The 20,162-nt window shown below is 59.9% G+C and overlaps 2 protein-coding genes across 9 annotated transcripts in view; one reads left to right on the forward strand and one right to left on the reverse strand.

Moving 5' to 3' along the window:
- The first annotated feature begins 1,144 nt into the window (after positions 1–1,144).
- LOC105464500 (potassium channel tetramerization domain containing 17) lies at positions 1,145–12,917 on the forward strand. Of its 6 annotated transcripts, none has more exons than XM_011712469.3 (9): positions 1,146–1,367; positions 2,522–2,630; positions 5,867–5,958; positions 6,947–7,042; positions 8,851–8,976; positions 10,366–10,465; positions 10,647–10,927; positions 11,082–11,172; positions 12,062–12,917. In XM_011712469.3, the coding sequence occupies exons 1-8, from the start codon at positions 1,158–1,160 to the stop codon at positions 11,124–11,126; spliced, it is 1,059 nt and encodes a 352-aa protein (XP_011710771.2). In that variant the 5' UTR covers positions 1,146–1,157; the 3' UTR covers positions 11,127–11,172; positions 12,062–12,917. The 6 variants fall into 6 exon arrangements, 5 of the variants coding, with proteins under 5 accessions (XP_011710771.2, XP_011710772.1, XP_011710773.1 ...); XM_011712470.3 differs by having other exon boundaries at positions 1,149–1,367; positions 10,647–10,718; XR_011614130.1 differs by having other exon boundaries at positions 1,145–1,367; positions 10,647–11,172; positions 12,062–12,119.
- Positions 12,918–14,942: 2,025 nt separating this feature from the next.
- LOC105464499 (transmembrane serine protease 6) overlaps positions 14,943–20,162 on the reverse strand; it is a 40,318-nt gene continuing 35,098 nt past the window's right edge. For all 3 annotated transcript variants that reach the window (XM_011712465.2, XM_011712467.2, XM_071080536.1), the window contains exons 15-18: positions 19,876–20,044; positions 18,491–18,762; positions 16,343–16,479; positions 14,943–15,758 (exon numbers count right to left, since the gene is read on the reverse strand). In XM_011712465.2, the coding sequence (XP_011710767.2) occupies positions 15,600–15,758; positions 16,343–16,479; positions 18,491–18,762; positions 19,876–20,044 (737 nt within the window). In that variant the 3' untranslated portion in view covers positions 14,943–15,599. The remainder of the gene's footprint in view (positions 15,759–16,342; positions 16,480–18,490; positions 18,763–19,875; positions 20,045–20,162) is intronic.

Consider the following 20,162-nt stretch of genomic DNA (forward strand, 5'->3'; position numbering starts at 1 on the left):
AAAGCTTTATGCAGAAACCAGGGCATTGAGTGGTAACAGGGAAACTTCTCCCAGTACAGGGCCAGGATGCCCAGTGTTCAGGCTAGCTGTGTGTGACATTGGATCAGTGAGGGGAGCCTCTCCCACATAGGCCAGGACCAGGACTGAAACCAGTAAGGAGAGGAAGCTAAGGAAACAGCTTCCTTGTCAGCCTCTGTCCCTCCCTGGTCCCAGACCACATGGTGGGGTCCCTTTCCCCATCCTGAGGTCCACAGAATGACAGTCCCCCTCCAAGTTAACTGGGAAATAACTCAGAAAGCCACCCGCAGAACTAATCCCTCCTCCTGCTTGGGGAGGACTTGGAAAAACTGAGAACAGCCAAAAGCCAGAATGGAAACTCAGTTCTCCTGACTGGGATCCAGGGCCTGCTCTACTCTTCCTCCTTAGAAGTCCTTCCCAAGGATCCCTGACATTCCATGGTCGGGAGCAGGAAAGAGGCCTTGGCGGGTACTCACTCACCAGCTATGTGAGTAGAGCGGTCACTTCGCTTCTGTGGCTTCATCTGTAAAATGGGTATAGCCCAAAATACCAGACTCACAGGGCTGCTGAGAGCTTAAATGAATAACACACTTACGCAAAGTGTCTGGCATACAGGTGCTCAGCCAACCTCAGGTCCAGCTATGTCGTTCTCCAAGAACTTAGATGAAGGAAAGAACCCACTCCCACCCACCCCGCCCCCACCCCGATACACACAACGGGCAAATGAAAAAATATGACGAAACACATGCGGGTCAAGGCTATGGGGATTCCTCGTCGGGGAAGTTTCTTCCCTTATCAGCAGTTGGATGACGCAGATGGCACAAAGGAAAAACAAGAACGCTCGGACCAATGGGAAGACTGCGATTTGGGGAAGCACTCATTCTTTTCCCAGAGATCGGGAGTTCGACCTTCCCCATACACAGTGATTTAGCTTCACTAGCCCAGACTGCGGGCCTGCAGGGAAGGGCGAAGCGGGGCGGGACCGGGGGCGGGAGCTGCGCGAGGAGGGAGCAGCGCGGGGCGGGAGCAGCGCGGGGCGGGACCCTCCTCGCGGCCCACGCGGAGCCAGGAGGCGCGGACTACAGCTCCCGGCCTGCCCCGCGCGTGATTCCCTCCCGCCCCCCGCGCCCGGGAGGAGGATGCAGACGCCGCGGCCGGCGATGAGGATGGAGGCCGGGGAGGGAGCGCCGCCGGCGGGGGCGGGCGGCCGCGCCGCAGGCGGCTGGGGCAAGTGGGTGCGGCTCAACGTCGGGGGCACGGTGTTCCTGACCACCCGGCAGACGTTGTGCCGCGAGCAGAAGTCCTTCCTCAGCCGCCTGTGCCAGGGGGAAGAGCTGCAGTCGGACCGGGTGAGGCCCCCGGGGTGGGCGGCGAGCGGGCGGTGGGTCCTCTGCTGGCCCGACGCAGGGCTGTCGGGCCTGGCTCGCCCGCCAGGCTGGGGACCCGGCTGCGTTCATTTCCGAGGAAGTGGAGGCGGGAAGAAGCGACAGGAGGAGAGAAGGGGGAGGTGGGTCTGGTAGTGAGGGATGTGCCCATTGCCGTGGCAACGGGACAACGCAGGTCGCGGCCATTAGAAGCTCTCCAGCCGCCCTGGATCGGGGTCTCACCTTCTCCTTTGGGGCAGTGGACAGGGAGATACCTGGGGCCTTTCCTCCCTCCCAAAGGGGACTCCTGCTCTGGGGAAGGAGTCGACGAGGCTACTTCTCCTGCCCTTTGGGATGTGGGTGGCGGAGGGGTGCAGGGAGCTAGCTGGATGGAGGAGCCCTGGGGCGCCTTTTGAGCGGGCTGAATCTAGAAGGAGCGCTGGCCCAGCGGGCACTGTTTCTGAGCACCCACCCTGACTCTGCTGCACGCTGCCTGCTACGACCTTGGGTCGGACCCTTCCCTGCACTGCGCTCAGCCTCCTTCCTCATCTGTAACACGAAGGGCTGGTCTGAAGATGACCTCTAAGGTCTCCTGTCCCCCATCCGTGACCTTCCGATGCTGTGGCCTTTGGCAAGTCGCCTCGCCTCTCAGTGTCTCCCATCTCTCTGTAGAGTCGCATGGAAGCCCACTCTGCCTCCCTGCCTGCCTGAATGTCCAGTGAGATAGTGGCTTCTTTGGAAACTTGTAAACATCCCCTGAAAGCCTGGGGACCTGGGGGCGACAGTGGGGCTGGCATCAGGGGACAGCTTCTAAGAGGGACATTCGCTGAGCCCTGTGCTGGCCCAGTTGCCACTCAGACCTCCTGTCACCAGATGCTCACAGCGACCCCTGATGATGGGGAGAGGAGTGAGGCTCAAAGAGGCCAAATCATTAGCCTAAGGTCTGAATGTGTATTCAGGAAAAGTCAGAAGCAGGGTTTGAACTCAGGTCCACCTGACCCCAGTGCCTTTTTGCTCCTTTGTGCCTGCTCCATCCAGGGAAGAGCTCTCCCTGGACTCGCTTCCCTCCCTGTGCATGTGTGGGGTTGGCCTGGGAGAGGCCTCACTCTTCGCTCACGGAGCATCCCTCACCTCCATAGGATGAGACCGGGGCCTACCTCATTGACCGTGACCCCACCTACTTCGGGCCCATCCTGAACTTCCTCCGGCATGGCAAGCTGGTGCTGGACAAGGACATGGCTGAGGAGGGTGAGTTGGTTCAGGGGACTGGCCTGGGGCCCACATCCTAGCCTGGCCCTCTGCAGCCTGCCAGGGCCCTCTGTGGAGGCCCCAAGCCATTTGGACAACCAGGATGGCCGTCTGCCTGCTTCGTTGTTTCCTGCCTCTTCCCATCCGGACGAGTCTGATTCCCAAGCATCTGCCTGTGCCCAGCCTGGGGCTCTGCCAAGCGGACGGGCTCAAGCTTTCCCAGGGTGCTGTCAGGGAGGTGACAAAGACACACGCGCAGGGGATAGAGGAAGTCAGCAATGCCCTGTGGCCTCTGCGGTGGGCTGTGATGCCCTTTCTCTCTGGCCTCCTAGGAAGCCAGATGTGGACCGTCACATCCGGAGGCTGGGGTGACAGGAATTTGGTGTTGACAGGCATGGGGAGAGCGCTCTCTCCCTCTTTCTCTGGCTGATCCAGTATCTCCAATTCTGCCTGGTGAGGGCTTGTAAGTGGGTGGAGCGGGTGACTGTTCACTAAGTCTGGCAGCCTGTGCGGCACAGTGCTGGTTGTGGGTGGAGGCAGGGGAGGGGGGAGTCTGCTTCCCAGTGGGGCTTTGGTTATCCCCAGGCCTAGGTGGCAGAGGCCCTGGATATGCCCATATCTGGGCCTAACAAACAGTGGGGAAGCCGTGTCTGGAAGAACGACCTGTTAGCAGAGCCCCAGCCAGGGGCAAGGACTAGAGTCAATGCCAAGTTAACTCTTCTTTGGGACACAGGGTGTGGCTCTGGGTCAGCTGATCCAGCCAGACCAGCTTGAACATGTCACTTCTCCTCGCTGCGTCTCCACTGGTATCTGTTAAATGGGGGCGGTGATCTGCCTCCTGGAGGGAGATGTCATGAATCCTGTGCACAGACAGCACCTGCATCTGTGCATGCCTTCCTGCTCTGGGCCATGGTCTGCCCTCCCTGAGCCCTGTGGGACACAGTGGTCTGGAGGCCCAGCAACTCTCTAGCAGGTCAGGGCCGCAACACCAGAGTCCACTGTGGGTACCTGGCCCTGCAGAACCCCACAGCTTCCCTGTTAATCCCTGCGGGAGCACAGATACCATGGGAGTGGCCTAGGCTCAGGAGCAGGCCCCGCCGGGAAGGAAGTAAACACCCAAGCTGCGTCACAGCCAGCACCTGTTTACACGCCCTGCGTTCTCAAAGCCCTGCTATTCCCACACCTGCAGACAGGCCTGTCCGGGACTAGAGGATCAGACAGGGCTATCCGGGGGCTAGGGGATCACGCAGGCCTGTCCGGGGGCTAGGGGATCACGCGGGCCTGTCTGGGAGCTAGGGGATCACGCGGGCCTGTCCGGGGGCTAGGGGATCACGCGGGCCTGTCCGGGGGCTAGGGGATCACGCGGGCCTGTCCGGGGGCTAGGGGATCACGCGGGCCTGTCCGGGGGCTAGGGGATCACGCGGGCCTGTCCGGGGGCTAGGGGATCACACAGGGCTAGGGCTCATCCAGGGGATAGGGGATCTGAGATGAGACTTACTAGCTGTGTGACATTGAGAAAGTGACCTAACCCCTCTGTGCCTCCATGCCCCCATCTGTGAAATGGGGGACCATAACACCCACCTCACCGAGCTGTCATGAGGATAAAAGGAGTTAATAGCAATGCATCATGGAGTTCAGTGCCTGGCCGGTGGATGTGGGTTGTGGTGCTAGCTGTCTGTCACCTGCAGGGCTCTGCCCAGGGCACTGGGGATAATTCTCGCAATCAGGTAGCAGCACTCCCTGACCTCCTGCTCTGTGTTCGGTCCTGTGTGGGCCCCGGGGACAGAGGGCAGATCAGAAATGTGAGCCCCATCTTAGCCATTTCAGGCGGCAATCATGAAGTACCATAGATTGGGTGGCTTGTGAAAATCAGAAATTTATTTCTCTCGGTCCTAGAGGCTAGAAACCCGAGATCGGGTCCCTGTGGCAGCTTCTGGTGAGGACTTTCTTCTGGGCTGAAGACTGCTGACCTCTGGTTGTGTCCTCACACGGCAGAAAGAGAGGCAGCTAGCCCCCGCCCGCCCCTTCTTGAGAGCTTGTTTGGAGGTTCTAGCAGGGCAGCGCAGCTACTCACACACCCTTGACCAAAGACTGGTCCTCTATCGGGGGTGGTCGCCCTCTTCGACGGAGCTGGCAGTTTTGGGAGGGACACACCTGGAGCGGTGAGGGAGGAAGGGGACATGCACCTAGCCAGCCAGATCCGCTAAATCAACCCTGGCGATTCAGTGGGGTGACAGACGTCACAGCCAGATCACCCTCACATCCAATCAATCTTTCTTATAGGAAGACCGATCCCACCCTGGGGACTGTATCCCCTGATCTCATTACCTCCCCTCCTAATCGCATCACAGTTTTCAGCAGGTGGATTTTTGGGGAACACACACATTCAGCTCATTTGAGCCCTGTCCCCAGGGAGCCCAGAGGCCAGTCAAGGAAAGGGCCCGAAGGTCCCCTGTCTTCTGGGAGCCTAGGGGAGTGGAAACAGCTGGAGGCTCATCGCTTCACTGGTAGGCTGACATCTTCATCTCCCAGATTAACTTAACTGTCAGATGGGGACAGTAAGGCCGGCTCTCCTCACATCCCTGGGACTTGTGATGAGCTCGTGTGGGGTGTTGCAAACTGTAAAGTGAGGCAGTTGGGGGAACGTGTGGTCACAAGGGTATGTACTTACAGTGGGAAGACAAGGGCTCTGGAGTCTGCGGTACTTGAGTTCCCTCTGCCACTTACCAGCTGTGTGACCTTGGACAAGCTGCTTCTCTTTGGGAGCCTCAGTTTTCCCAGTTGTTCAGTGCGGATGATGAAAGTACCTCCTTCTAGTTCTGAGAATTCAAAAACGTAATGCGCCTAGCACTTAGAGTGTGCTTAATAAATAGGAGCACATGATCGGGAGTTAGGCAGGGCCCTGCTCATGGTGACATTCTGGGGATCAGTCCCAATGACCCTGCTGTCTCTTGATGGCCCTAAAGCTGCCCCAGACTGTGGCCTGGCAGGTGCCCCTGGGTCACCACGCTCAGCACAGCAGAGCTGTGTGGCAGCCTCTCAGCCCCTTCCACAAGAAGCATGGGATCCAGTGAAGGAAATGCTCCCTTTTGCTTGACCCCTGAGCTCACAGACACTCAGCTCACCCTCAGGGCGGGTGATCGGAGCAGGAGGTGGGTTCCGGGGTGGAGGGAACAAGACGAGAATGGGGCATGGAGGCAGAAGGAGTGACCTGGGATCTGTTCTGTCTGTGCCAGGGGTCCTGGAGGAAGCCGAGTTCTACAACATCGGCCCACTGATCCGCATCATCAAAGACCGGATGGAAGAGAAGGACTACACGGTGACCCAGGTTGGGAGCAGGGGCAACATACATGCCAGGGCAGGGGCCGGTGGGGAGAGGGAGGCTGGGAGACGGGGCGGGAGGCAGAGGAGGTTGGAAAAGACAGGACCAGTGTTTATCATGGGGAGACCAGGCTGGCCTGTAAGGAGAGGCGTGGTTGTTCGGCTCCCAGGCTGCCCAGCACAGCCCCAGACTGGGAGATGGACACTGGGGTTCAGTCCCTGTCTCAGCCCCATTTGCTCTGTGATGTTGGGCCAGGCTCGCCCTCTCTGGACCTTGATTTCCTCTTATGGGATAGAGAGGGGTGGGAATGGCACACCCATCCCTTCCTCATAGGCAGAAGGGGGTCAGTGTGGAGGTACAGGGTGCCCTGCAGAGGGCAATGCAGGATTAGCAAATTGTGCATTTCGTGGCATCAGATGGTCGCCTGGTGGGCTCGGCACAGGCTGTTGGGGCTGGCGTTTGTGAGCCTGGAGCCTGGGCCTCCCTGGCCAGTCTGCAGGAAGAGGGAGGGAGATTTTCCGCCTGCTCTTGGGGATGTGTAAGGGTTGGGGGACAGGTAGTGAGGAACCATCTCCCAGGCCCACGGGATTGAAGAGGGGAGGCTCTGTGTCTCCTTGAGGGCCTGACTCCTTGAGGGTGACCCAGAATGTTCCCCAAGCCCCACCCATGTTCTTTCTTGAATTACCTGTGTTATGGTTCTGTCTCTACCCTTGAGCTGGGTGACCTTGGGCAAGTAACTGGACCTCTCTGAGCCTCAATGGAAAGTCCCATAATGCCTAGGATTCTTGGAAGGATTAAGTGAGATGGCGTATGGTGAATGCCTGGTGAGGAGCAGGCACTCAGAGCATGGCTGCCTCCCCGCAGCCACCTCTTCTTTCTCTTCCTCTCTCCTTCTTTGGGTATGTTGCGGGGGTGGTGGCAGGAGGTGCTCATGCCCCTCCTGGGGTGCCTGGTGCTCCCACAGGTGCCCTCTATGTGACCCTTCTGCCCCCAGGTCCCGCCTAAGCACGTGTACCGCGTGCTACAGTGCCAGGAGGAGGAGCTCACGCAGATGGTCTCCACCATGTCTGACGGCTGGCGCTTTGAGCAGGTGCGCTGGGGATGGGGCATGCCACCAGGACCACCCTAGGGCTTCCTGGCCTCTGACCAAGCAGGCCCCTCCCTTCCTGCAGCCCCAGCCTTGGGTTCCCCACCACATTCCCCGCTGCCCCAGGGGTCTTCTGAAATCAAACTAAACAAGGTTAGGAGAGACCACACTTTGTGGCAGGTTAACCGAGAGAGAGAGGACAGGAGCCCCAGTGGCCACAGGCCAGCACGGGGCATCCTTGTTGGTGGGAGTCCTCACAGCAACCAGGTGGTGATCTGTCTGGTGGCATGAGCGAGTCTCTGGCCCCCGAGTGACAGCCCAGGTACAAGGAGACCAGATCCACATAGGTGAGCGGAGTCCACCTGGAGTCAGCGCCTCTTAGAACTGAGTCAGCACCACGTGATCCAGCAGTTCCTGATGCACAGTGTTCAGGGTCTCTGCAGGGGACATGCCCAGCGGCCAGCATTGCAACATGCAGGGGAGCCCAAAGCAGTGACTTCCCGTGAGGTCTTTGTGGTGAGCGATGGTTCCTCCCAGTCCAGATGCAGTTTACCCATCGGGAGATCCTTATCCCAAGGCACTTTATCCCTAGTCATGCAGCTGACCTCCCACCTCTCAGGTTTCCAGAGGAGCAGAGCCAGAAAGTGAGCCCAGGGTCAAAAGTGCCTTTAGAGAAGGAGAGGGTCTTGGCTAACCTTTCTCCACACCTACCCACACGCTCCCTGGCACATGGAGACTGCAAGGCAGAAGGTCGGGGCCCCCAGGATGGCCTGGAGGGATGGAAGAATGGGCCCAGTGCAGAGCCAGAGGCCTGGCTTCACCCCTGGGCCTCGCCACGGACATGCCTGCCACGTTGGACAAGTTGCATCTCCTCCACGGGCCCATTTCCTCATCGGTGAAGTGGGCTAACAGTACCTCCTCTGTAGGACTGTTGTGAAGATTAGAAGGGCCATCAGTAAAGCTTACAGCCCTCCGTAGGACTCCCTATGTTGGCACTAGTGTCGTGCAAATCATTAGAAATCCATATTGAAGTATGCGACCCTCAGAAAGGACTTGGGACCCCCGATGCCATTCCCTGCTCCACCCCTTCCTGGCTGTGAGGCCTTCAGCAGGCCTGAGAGTCCCTCCAGGGTCCCTGAGAGCTGAATGAGATTCATCACCTGGAAGAACTTTCTTATTTCTTAGCCAGAAGGGCTCTGTGGGCGTGGTTATTCTAGGGACCCTGGAACAAAGGCAGGGCCACTCTGAGAGCCTCTGGGCATCTCTGGCAATTGCACAGGCTCTCAGAGGCTGAGCAGGCAGGCCAGGGGCCATTGGTCATTTGCCCTTTGGTCTCAGGAGTGGACCACCTGTCCCACCTCTGCTTCCAGGAGTGAAGGGAATATTCTGTGGGGCTCCACCTTGTCAATGCCACCCTGCAACCTTGTCCTGTGTCAGCCACATCTGGAACGGGGGACAGCCGCCCTTTAGAGGCCTCCGCCTGCATTTAGAGAAGGGCCGCCTGGCTCTGGTGCTAGGCTGGGGGTGCTGGCGGGGACAGCGGTAATGCTGCCACCCTCCACCAGGGATCGGACCAGCCAAGCCAGGCGGAGAGGCTGGTCCTGGGGCACAGACCACAGGCACAGGTTGCAAGGGGGAAGACTCCACTCTCCTGCCCAGAGGTGCCCTCTACAAACCCGGGAGCGGGCCCGGCAAGCCACAAGAGCAGAACTTGAGCTGGTGTCTTGATTTGAGTGCCGAGGTCTGCCCTACCCGGCCCCACGGCCCCCAACACCAACCTGCGTCTTTCTCCCCATGCTCCGCCCCTCTAGCTGGTGAACATCGGCTCCTCCTACAACTACGGCAGCGAGGACCAGGCAGAGTTCCTGTGTGTGGTGTCCAAGGAGCTCCACAGCTCCCCGAATGGGCTGAGCTCAGAGTCCAGCCGCAAAACCAAGGTGAGCCCACCCGCCTCAGCCTGTGTCCAGAGAAGGTTCCTGTCTCCCTCCACCCTCCCCGCCTCTCCCACCCCTGCGCCTGCACCATCCCTCCACCTCTCTACCCCTGCTGCCCATGCACAACCCCATGCTCACAGCCACCGCCATCCATCCCATGCCACCTGCCGTTACCCAGGCCCAGGCTGGGAGCAGTGAGATGAGAGCATCCCAGGGTGCGGCCGGAGTGGACTCAGAGGCTGCGTGAAGGGGGCCGCGTAGTGGCCACCAGGCACTGTGGCATGGACTAGGGGTCAGGGCACAGCGTGGCACTCTGTATGACTTAGGACAGGGCTTGTCCTCTCCCGGCACCTTTGCTGTGCTCTCTGAAGTGAGAGGGGAGGATCACGTACTCTTTGTGGTGCCTTGGAGCCTGGAGCTTCTGGGATCCCACATGGCCGTTTATTCCCCAGGGACGGGTGCATGTCCCCAGCTGGCCTGAGCCAGGATGGGGAAGCCACCGCTGTAACTCCTGCCCCTTTCCCAGGCCCCCTCCTTGGCCGCTCTGCAGGATGGGGGCAGCCTGGTGGCTGCCAGTCCTGTGTGTCTGCCTGGCCTGTTGAGGCAGCCTCCTGAGAGTGCCCTGGCAGCATCCACTGTACCACTGTGGGGAGGGGGCCGAGCGGGGGTCCTGCCACCCTGGACACGGTGCTGTGGTGGGAAGTCCCAAGGGCCTTCGGCAGAGCCACAGAGCAGGCGTGAACCAGGCTGGGAAGAAGGCAGGCTGCCCCACCTGGGGCCCAGCCCTGCACAGTGGAGGCTGATCTCTGGCTTCCTGTCTGTCTGTCCGTCTGCCTCCCTGTCCTGCTGGGACGCACCCTGCCTGCCCACCCACCCCCACCACTGCCAGGGCTGGTGCTGCCCTGCAAGGGTGCAGAGCGAGCCTGCTCCTTCTGCCTTTTTGGGCCAAAGCCCCTGGACCTGGGGTGTCAGAGACCTGGTGGCATCCCAGATCTGGGTGGTGTCTGCCCTGGGGCTTCCTTGGCCACATTTCTACTCAGGAGCAGTCTTTCCAAACAAGGCCTTCCCAGGCACCCCTCAGGGATACCCCAGTCCCACACCCTCCCCGTTCTGCTTCATGCCCTCGCTGTAGCCTCACTCTATGTAACAGCAGCCAGGCTGACCCCAGAGCATGACCACAGCACCCCATCCTCAGCTGCTTTCCCCAGGCCCTCCCCAAGCTGCCCGGGGGACTGGAGAAGATGCCCCCAGCTTCTGTGGCTGGAGCCCTTCCCTCTCCTGAGGTCCCTTTCACCTTGCCTGAGACTGGGTCTTTGGGGATAGCCAGCAGGCCCTGGCCCCTCTGTTAGTGTCTCCACTCTTTCTTCCCTGGGTCCGCCGGCTGGTTCACAGAGCACGGAGGAGCAGCTGGAGGAGCAGCAGCAGCAGGAGGAGGAGGTGGAGGAGGTGGAGGTGGAACAGGTGCAGGTGGAGGCAGATGCACAGGAGAAAGGTGCAGCCAACCCCCAGGAGGATGATTGCTAAGCAAAGTCGGAGCCTCCCGCCCACTCCCTGCTGGAGCCAGCTGCAGAACCGGGGGCCCCGGGGCTGCTGGGGGGGCACCAGGGTTAGCTCAGCCACTTGCCTGGCGCCTCACCCGCATAACCATCCCTTCTCTCACTTTCTCTTTGCAGCCCAGTCATCTCAGGATCCCGCTAACCTTTTCTCCCTCCCACCACTGCCTCCTCCTCCGCTTCCCGCTGGAGGTCCTGCCTCATCTTCATCCACCTCTTCTTCCTCCTGGATCTCATCTGCACCCTGCCTCTTCCCTCTCTGCCCCTGTCCGGGTTTTCTCTCTGCCTGCTCACGCCTCCATCCCGGGTCTGCCCTGGTCCCAGCCTCCCGTGCCCTCCACCCAGGCCCCCTGGCCCTGCATCCCAGAGCGTCCTGCCTGCCGCCTCCTGCGCCCCTTCTGGTACCTCCTGCCTCCCAGCCCGGGGAGGAGGGGCGCAACTGCACCTCCTCTGTGCCCACCAACCCTGCCGGGCACCACTGAGGCTGGGCCCCGGCCGCAGGCCCTGCCCCGCCTCCTCTCCTCCCGGCCTCCTCCTCACGTTTCCTCCTTGCAGGTTCCCGTCCGCACTCTCTCAGACCTGAGGCTGAGCTTGCAGTGAGGGCTTCTCCTCGGCCCCTCGCCCGCCCCCAGAGCTGCCATCCCTGGTTTGTAGCTTGGCGGTGCTGGAGGGAGGGGTGGAGCGAGGAGGGTGCTCATCTCTTGATCCTTGGACTTGAGCCGAGCTTTCGGCTGATTATCTCCACCCACCAAAGTTTCTCATCCGACCTTGGCCTTGGGGGTGAAGCTCTGAGAGAAGAAAGTTAGGGAGTGGGAACTTTCCCACCAGCCCATCAGCACCAGAGCCAGGCTTGCGGGGAGGGAGGGACCCGCTGAAGCCAGAGGCCTTGGCCGAGTCCCTGCACATCCAGGAGCTCCTGTGTCACTGCCTTGTGGCATCCCCTATTTCTGTGGGGATGGGGAGGACAGGCCACTTTCGGATACCCTTGGCCTATGAAGTGTCAGCCAGAGCTGGCTTAAGGATTGCAGAGTGTCAGAAAAAAACCTGGCCACATGCCTACAAGCCCCCACCCCAGTCTTTTCTTCCTGCTGTGTGAATTTGGGCAAGTCACTGTCCCTCTCTGGGCCACAATTGCCTCTAAAACGGGACAAACAGCTGCTCTCCGTGGCTCCTTTCGCCTGGGGCATCAGTGCTTTTCCCAGCCTGACCAACCCCCATCCCACCCCCTTAAGAGTCTTGGCAGAATCTGGCCTCTGTAGGTGGCTGCCACTGAGCCCAAGACAGGGCATGGGGCTCCTGGATGGGTTAGTTGGGCACCCTTCCTGCTCCTCCCCCACTCAATTCTGAATCCACCTTCTCTGGGCCTCAGCCCCATCGCCTTCTCCAGAAGGAAGCCTGTGACTCAACTGCCTCTCTCTCTCTCCCTCTCCCCACCCCTTCAATCTCCTCCACCCCCTGGCCCTGCATCACCCCCTCCTTACCGGCCCCACCTCCGTCCCTCCCATCCTCCTGTCCTTCCCCTCTTTTTTTTCTAGCTGTTACAAGCCAGAGGCACCCGGATGTGAGGCCCCAGATCACCTCCAGGGACTTGGGGTTCCCATCTGAAATCCTTTATTTTCGTACCATGGGGTGGGCCCCGGGCCTGAGAAGGAAGAAGCCTCCTCTGTCTGCACCTGTGGGGCTGTGACTCACCCCTGCCTCCAGGGCCGGGCCGGGGCGGGGGCCCCCGGGACCTCTCAAGGCCCAAGGTGGGCCCCAGGATCTCTGGGCAGAGCCGACTGCTCATGGTGGACGTGTGGCAATGTCTGGCTGTGTCTCTCCAGCCCCCGCGTCCCCTTTCCCGGGCTCCCCTGCTGCATGGCGGATGCACTCCTTCCTGGCCCAGTCACATCGCCTCCTTGAGCCTTAGTCCAGGGGGTAACTCCTCCCACCCCACCTACCTCACAGGGTTGTTGTGAGGGTGCACAGAGGAGCAAGGTCCCTGAAGGCCCTCGGGCAGTATATAGGGGCCGCCCACCTTCAGCTGCCCTGGGATGGGAAGGACCCAGCCCAACCCCTGGGCGTAACACTGTGTTTGCAAATGGAGATTCAGGTATTGGGGATGCAGGTTGTGGGGAGCTGGCCTGTCAGAGTAGGGGTAGGTGGCTTGGCCTTCACCTTGGTGATCCCATCCCCAGCCATTTGCATTGCTGGCCCAGCGCCTGGCCTGGGGGGCGGGGAGAGGCAGCAGAAGGGGCTGGGCAGGGGCGGTGGAGGACTCAGGAACTGCCCGGGGCGAGTGGGTGTGGCGGCTGAGCCAGCGGCCGTCCTGTGTTTGAATTCCTGGAATGGGTCCTTGCTTCTCGGCTATGTCGGACCCCACCGTGTAATAAAACCCGAAGGAACAGCCCAGCCTGGCTGTCACCCTCTCTTTCTCTGGGCCACTTTTGGGGAACTCAAGGTGTGGTAGACTGGCCCAGAGGAATGCAGCTTTCTCCTGAAAGCCCAGGGACGCTGCCCTGTTGTCATTTTCCTGGGTGTGTTGCAGGGAGGGCTTGGGGAACTGGCTACATCCTTTGCCCTGGGGCCAGATACCAAAGCACCTGCCCTACCTGGCCAGGAGCCAGAAAACAGAACTCTAGGGAGAGCCCTGGGCTGCCTCTGCCACATCCTAAACCTCTCAGGACGCCGCCACCCCCACTTCTATTCTAACACCTGGGCCACCTCCGTCCCTCCCTATTGCTGCCACCCCTCTGCCCAAAATCCCGGGAAATATAAACACCCCGCCCTCTCCTTTCTCTGAGCCTGCTGGACCCAGCCCAGACCCCAGACCTCCACCCACCCTGGCCAGTTCCTTCAACTCCCCAGTCCTGCCGAGCCTACCCGCTGCTCGAGGAAATCCTGCCGGGCAGTGAGCCCCTAGGGCGCAGGCCCTCCATAGGCTGGGGCAGGGGCACCCTCTTGCCAGCTCAAGCCTGGAGGGCCTCGCCACTTCCCCTGAGGACGCTCCACTTCAAAGCTGGCCTCACTTTTGGGGTCCAACTATCCTTGCGAAAGAGTCACCAGGAGGCTTGTTAGGAGAACAGATGACATCCCCCACCCCTCCAGGATTCCGACGAAGACTGGGGTAGGGCCCACGGTGATTCCAGATCACCCAAGGGATTCTGCATGTGTTCTGCCCACCTGCTCTGGAGACGCCCCCTGCTCGCCCAGCTGCCCCGGCTCCTCCTGGCAGGATCCAGGTGGGTGCTTCCCGTCCCTGGTTCCCCTTCTGCCTCATTCACCCACAGACCTGGAAGCAGCGCCCATGCTGGAAAAACCCCTCTTCAGTCTAGGGCCCCTCTGAAGCGCCCTCTGTCCCTTCCGCTCCCAGTTAGGCTTCCAGAAAGAGTTGTCCACACTTGAGCACCCACCCTCACCTCCAGCGGGTCCCCCAGCTCCGTCACAACTGCCCTCAGGGGTCCGAAATCATCCTCCAGTCCATCCCGTGGCGCCGCTCAGTCCCGGCCCATCCTCTCCTTCCCGGAATCCTGCAGTGGCCTACCCAGCCTCCCTGCCTGCCACTCCCTGCACACTGGTGCCAAGGCTGGTTCCAAAATGTGAGTCCACTCATGTCACCCCTATGCTATAGAGCCTACCATGGCTCCACAGAACTTGCAGGGTCAAATCCTTGGCTCAACTCCAGGCTCTGCTATCCCGCCTCGGTTTGCCCCTCTGAATTCTTCAGTCCTTCCCCTCTCAAGCTCTGTTGTAACACTCACTCGGCTTGCTGGGTCCTAGTGTGTCTCATTCTTCCGGGACTCTGTGCCTTTGCACATGCTCTTCCCCTGCCTGGAATATCCCTCCCGGATATTCCCACCTTGACTACCTCTGAACCTCAGCTCAAGTCTCACAGCCTCCAGGCAGCTTGCCTTGACTTGCCCGGTCTGCGCTCCCCTCCATCCCCTTCCCACTGGATCATCCCCATTGCTTCTGGGGTCAGGAGCCAGGTCCTTCACCCCTGTGGCCCCAGCACAGTGCCTACTCAATGATTCAAAGAATTCAAAGGGAATGAGTGTCGCGCTGGAGGGGGCCATGGCAGACGGGGAACTGGGAGACCGGAGTCTATGCCACCTCCACTCCTAACCCCCAGTGCCACCATGAGGATGTCTTAACCGCCTCTCTGAGCCTGTTTCCTTTAAGGTTCCAAAAGGAGACCATTGCTCCTCACATCCCTCCCTGTGACCTGAGGGTCCCCAAACGATTGCCTTCCCAGCATTTCTCCTAGGACCTGGGCAGCTCCCCCAGAGGTCCCAGCCCTCAGTGGCCCTCAGTGGCCACGCCTGCTGCCACTGAGCCCACCTTGGCCTTCTGGACACTTGTCAAACAGGCTGTGCTGGAAGCAGGGACTGCTTCAGTCAAGGGCATGAGGCTGGTGCCCGGGTCCCCATTTCAAACTCCAGCAGAGGGGCTTGGATCAGGCAGCTTTATTCCAAAGGGCAGCTGAGCTCACCTGCCGGTGAGGGTCTGGGCTGTGAGGGGCCAGGTGGCAGGCAGGGGTGGGGCAAGGACCTTGGAGTCAGGGCTTCCCCACCTTTTTTGGCTTACGGTGGCAGCCGGCCCACCTGGCAGTCCCCAGGGCTGTGAGGGTCCCCTCCTATGGGGGCACCTTCCATTCCCAGATCCCAAGTTAGACCAGGGGCTTCCGAAGCTGGCATCTGCTCTCTAGAGGCAAGGCTGCCCAAGCAGCCTCTGTACAGAGTGGGGCACAGCTCAGACACTCCTGGGGACGTAGAGCCAGCATTCTTGCTGCTGAGCCACTTCCTTGCAATAGGCAGCAGTGGAGGAAGGGGACAGAGGAGAGAGAATCGGGAGGCAGAAGGGCTGGGTGTGGGCCTGGGTCCCCAGGGGACGTCTTGACCCCCAGCTGCTGGCACTCCTCCATCCTCCTGCCATCACTGGAGCAGACATCAGGGACAAGACAAGATGCCACCTCCTGCCACCACAGGGCCTGCTGGCGCCCCCCTCCCCCCAGAATACTTGTCCCCCTGCTTGGCAATTGCCCTGGGCTCTCTGAGTCCAGAGGTGGGACCTGCTCTGCAGGGGGGCAGTTCCTCAGGTTACCACTTGCTGGATCCAGCCGATCACACCTGTGATGCGGGTGTAGACGCCGAAGTAGTTAGGCCGGCCACAGCCCAGGCCCCAGCTGACCAGCCCTGCCAGGAACCAGCGGCCACTGAGTGCCTTGCATACCAGCGGACCACCCGAGTCACCCTGAAAGGGGGAAAGGAGAAAGGACTGAAGCAGGGTAAGGGCACCCCCTTTCCAGGCGAGGGGCCATGGGGATTAAGTCCTGACTGTTGGGAATTGACTGGGTGCCAGAGACTCACGTTCAGTCTTAAAGCTCTGCTTTTTCCTCGCCTGCTAAATGGAGAGAGTCCAAGCCAACCCTCTTTGTCCTCCAGCCAGCCTGGGCCCTCCTGGAACTGCGGCTGTGTCCCCACACCCCCACTCTGCCTCCGCCGCCCTTCTGTGGCTGACACGCCTTTCTTCTTCCTTGCATCCACCTCACTGTGGGACCCTGGGCCTAGTGCCTTGTGATGGGCAAGGAGCAGAACTGGGTTTGAGCCTAACACCTGCCCGTCACAGCATCTCTTCTGATCCATGGCTCTGCAACCTTGGGCAAGCTCCTCAACCCTTCCAACCCCCAGTCTCCTCTTCTGTAAAGTGAGGGCGGCCATCGCCACCTTTCTGGGAGGATGGGAGGCTTCAGCAGGCTGATGTGAGCATAGGGCCAGCCCCTGATGATGTGAGCAGCATCCTTTCTGCTTTCTCCCTCCCACACTGGGGGTACTCACCTGGCAGGCATCCTTCTTGCCCTTGCGGTAGCCGGCACACAGCATGCGTGGCGTCACCTGGTAGCGATAGGCCTCGCTGCACAGGTCCTGTGGGATCAACTGCACGTCCACTTTCTGCAGAGCATTGCTGGTGGGGCCTGTCCGTGGTCAAGGGCAGAAGTGAGATCTAAGGAACCTGGAGCACCTGTTCTCCCTAACGCTCCTTTGCATCTCAGGAGCCTGCTTCTCTCCTGCTCTGCCCACCCTTACCTCTGCTGGGGTTGCACCTGCCCCTCTGCCTCCCTGTCACTTTATTCTAGCTCTTTCTCTGTGGGGTTCATGGAGACAGAGCCCCTGACCAAAGCCCATGTGGAGAGCCAGGCGAAGTGGCTCATGCCTGTAATCCCAGCACTTTGGGTGGCCAAGGCGGACAGATCACCTGAGGTCAAGAGTTCAAGACCAGCCTGACCAACATGGAGAAACCCTGTCTCTACTAAAAATACAAAATTAGCTGTGTGTGGTGGTGCATGCCTGTAATCCCAGTTACTCAGGAGGTTGAGGCAGGAGAATCGCTTGAACCCAGGAGGCAGAGGTTGTAGTGAGCCAAGATCATACCATTGCACTCCAGCCTGGGCAACAAGAGTGAAACTTCATCTTAAAAAAAAAAGAAGCCCGTGTGGATGAGTGTCTTACTCCAGCGTCTTGTCCCCCACCTCTGTCTGTTCAGGCACCTCTGGGCTCTGGCTGGCTCTTCGCTGCTATGTTATAGCACCTGGGGATGTTTCCAAAGCCCACATCTGACCCCTTCACCGTTTCCTTACAACTCTGCAGAGCCCCAACTCTGCAGTCCACCCCAGTGCTTCTCCAGGAGGGCAGCATATCACAGTCCCCTGGGAAGCCTTGATACAAGGGTTTTTCTTGAACCACGCATGGTTCTAAGGTGCAGGTAGGAGGGAGAACTCCTGGCCCAAGATCCTTACACTGGCTGCTCCTTGCCCAGGCACACCTGCCCCCCACCTTGGCCCCTCTGGCAGGCTGCGGATGTTCTCAGGTCTTCCTGTCTTGGCACCTGTGTCTTCACCTGAATGTCTTTTCCCTTTGTCTGGATGTTGCCAACTCATCTTCCAGGCCTCAGCTTAAACAACCCTCCCCTAGAAGCCTCCCTTGACCCTACCTAGGCAGGAGCCTCCTCTGTGTCTCCACTGTCCCTACACCTCCCCATCCATGCCAGCCCTTATCACTGTCTGTCTCCCCCGAGAATGTTCTCTCTCCATCCTGATGTACCCTTCCCTTAACCCCATACCTGGTACATAGCTGGTGCTCAGAAAGTGTCATTGAGTGACTGAATGAGTGAAGGAATAGTGAATGAACCAGCCTTTGCTTTGCCATGACCTCTGCCATCCCCTTGGGTAAGTCACTGTTCCTCTGAGCCTCAGTTTTCCCATCCTTAAAATATCTCTGCAGCCCTGCCTGCCTCCAGATTGTAAGTCACTGTACACATTTGTGAAGCCACCAACACTAAGGCTGCAGGGCATGTCTGTAGGTTTGCCACCTGGGTCTGTGTCCCCAAAACTGTACGGTGGCCACCAGGGACAGCCAGCTCTGGTTAGTGAAGGTAGAAAGGGGAGAGACCCTGTTTCTGAGAGCAGTAGCAGGAAGAGCGGGGGCTCTGGAGGCAGCCAGTCCTGGGTTCTAATCTCTGCTCCAGTCCTTTCTGGCTGTGTGTGGAGCCTTGGTTTCTCCATCCATAAAATGGGGCCACAGCATCCGCCCCAGGGCTATTGGATGGATTACGTGAAGTCATGTTCCCCTAAAATTCAGCCTGGATGTGGAAAGTGCTAATAATTAAGAGCCTCCGCCCTTGCAGGCCAAGGAGCAGCAGGTGGAGCTTGCACGTGGGCAGTGGCCCCCCCGACCTGCCCCTTTGCCCCACACATAATGCCCTTCCAGAATGAAGGGAAGAGCTAGGAGGGCAGGGGCGGGGGCCTATGGGCCGCATTAAAGGGTGGTTTTGTACCGTAAAATTCAGCCCAATTTGAATCCCAGGAGTAAAGGGCCTGTGGGGTGGAGCCCCGGGACCCCCCAGCCCCGCCCTTCTCCAGGCCGGGTGTGGCGAAGCGGCTCCGCACGGTCTCCCTCCGCCTCCCGCCCTACGTGCCGGCCGCTTACCGCCTTCGCGCAGGGCGCCCCAGCCAGTGATCCAGCAGTGCAGGCCGGGTTCGAAGAAGTGGGAGCGCGCGGGCAGGCAGACGGGACGCACGGCGGCCGAGCGCACCACCGGGTGGTCGAGCTGCAACAGCGCCACGTCGTAGTCGTGGCTGTCCTCTTCGTGATACGGGTGCAGGAGCAGGCGGCTCACCTTGAAGGACACCTCTCCAGGCCAGCGCGAGTTCTGCCACACCTTGCCCAGGAACACCGTCCACAGCGCCGGGGAGGCCATGCTGGGGTGGGGTGGGGTGGGGTGGGGTGGGGGGAAGCTGCCTCTCCCCATCCAGGGACCCTCAGGATAGCCAACTGCCGCCTGGGACAGTGCCCTCCACACCCAGCCCTCCCTTCCCTCCCTGAAGGCCGCCTAGCTGGTGGTACAGCTTTCAGCCTTCACCCCCTCGGCCTGCCTGGGTTCCAGGCCCCAGCTTTATCCCTCCCTAGACATGTGTGTGCCTCTCTAAGCCTCTGCCACCTCATCTGCAAAATGGGAACGGCATTTTCTACTCGACTGTTCTTGAGAGAATCCAGTAAGACCGTATATCTAAAAAATGTAGCACAGGGCCAGGCCCTCGACACAAATTTCTTTTTTCCTTAGCACTTTACGGACCCAGGCTGCTCTGAGTTCCCCGAGGTTGGTGGGTCCTGGTGGGGAGGGGGTGGGCGTTGACCGTGGAGGAATTGGACTGCCGCAGTCAGCTGCCTGCGTGGCAGGCGGGCAGCCTTCGGGTCTCTCTACCTGAGGGCAGTGCGGAGCCTGGGATGGGGTTAAAGAGAGCTAGGTGGTCAGAGCAACCTGTGCCCCAGAGAGGACACAAAAGAGGATCCCTGTGCAGGTTCTGGGGGCAGGATCTGGAGCCCAGATCTGTCTGCGGGTGGATTGGGGGAGGTTTCAGCCCACCAAGCAGATGGGAAAGATGGCCATGAGGCCTGATGAGATGTCCCCTGGGGGCTCCCTGCTACTTCATGTCACACCTGGGGGAGTGTCATAGCTTATGACCAGGTAGGGCAGTTCTGTCCTTTACTGTATCCCCAGCATCTACCATAGCCCCTGGCACATAGTAAGAGCACAACAAGTGTTGCTGAATGAGTGAATGAGATGAATGAATGAATCACTGGCCCAACTTAAAGCAAGATACCAAAAGTAGATGGCAGAGAGGTAGAACAATGTGTCCAGGGACCCAGTAGGTCCTGGTGGAGCCAGAACTAGAACCCACATCACAGTAGCCTGTCTGAGGGGTTCACCACCCTTCCCTCTATCTGCAAAGAGCTCAGACACAGTGCACCGCCCACCCAGCCTTCCCTGCCCTTGCCTCTTATGGCCTAGGCCCCCACACCCTCCCCCTTACCTGTCCTCCTGGAAGCAATGGGCAGCTGTTATCACCCAGCGGTCAGCGATGAGGGCGCCCCCACAGATGTGTCGACCCCGAACCTGGAGGCTGGCCTGCCATGGCCACTCACCCTCGGAGGACACGGCCCCACCAACAATGCGACTGGAGGGGCCCTGGAGGCCACAGTCTGGGGATGGGGGGCAGGTGGTGGGGTGGACAGAGGAGGAGGGGAAGGGGAGAAGCAGACAAACAGAGAGGAAGGGCAAAGGAAAGAGATGGAGAGACAGAGAACAGGAGAACAATGG

Source organism: Macaca nemestrina, chromosome 15 (genome assembly GCF_043159975.1).
Source record: "Macaca nemestrina isolate mMacNem1 chromosome 15, mMacNem.hap1, whole genome shotgun sequence".
NCBI lineage: Eukaryota > Metazoa > Chordata > Mammalia > Primates > Cercopithecidae > Macaca > Macaca nemestrina.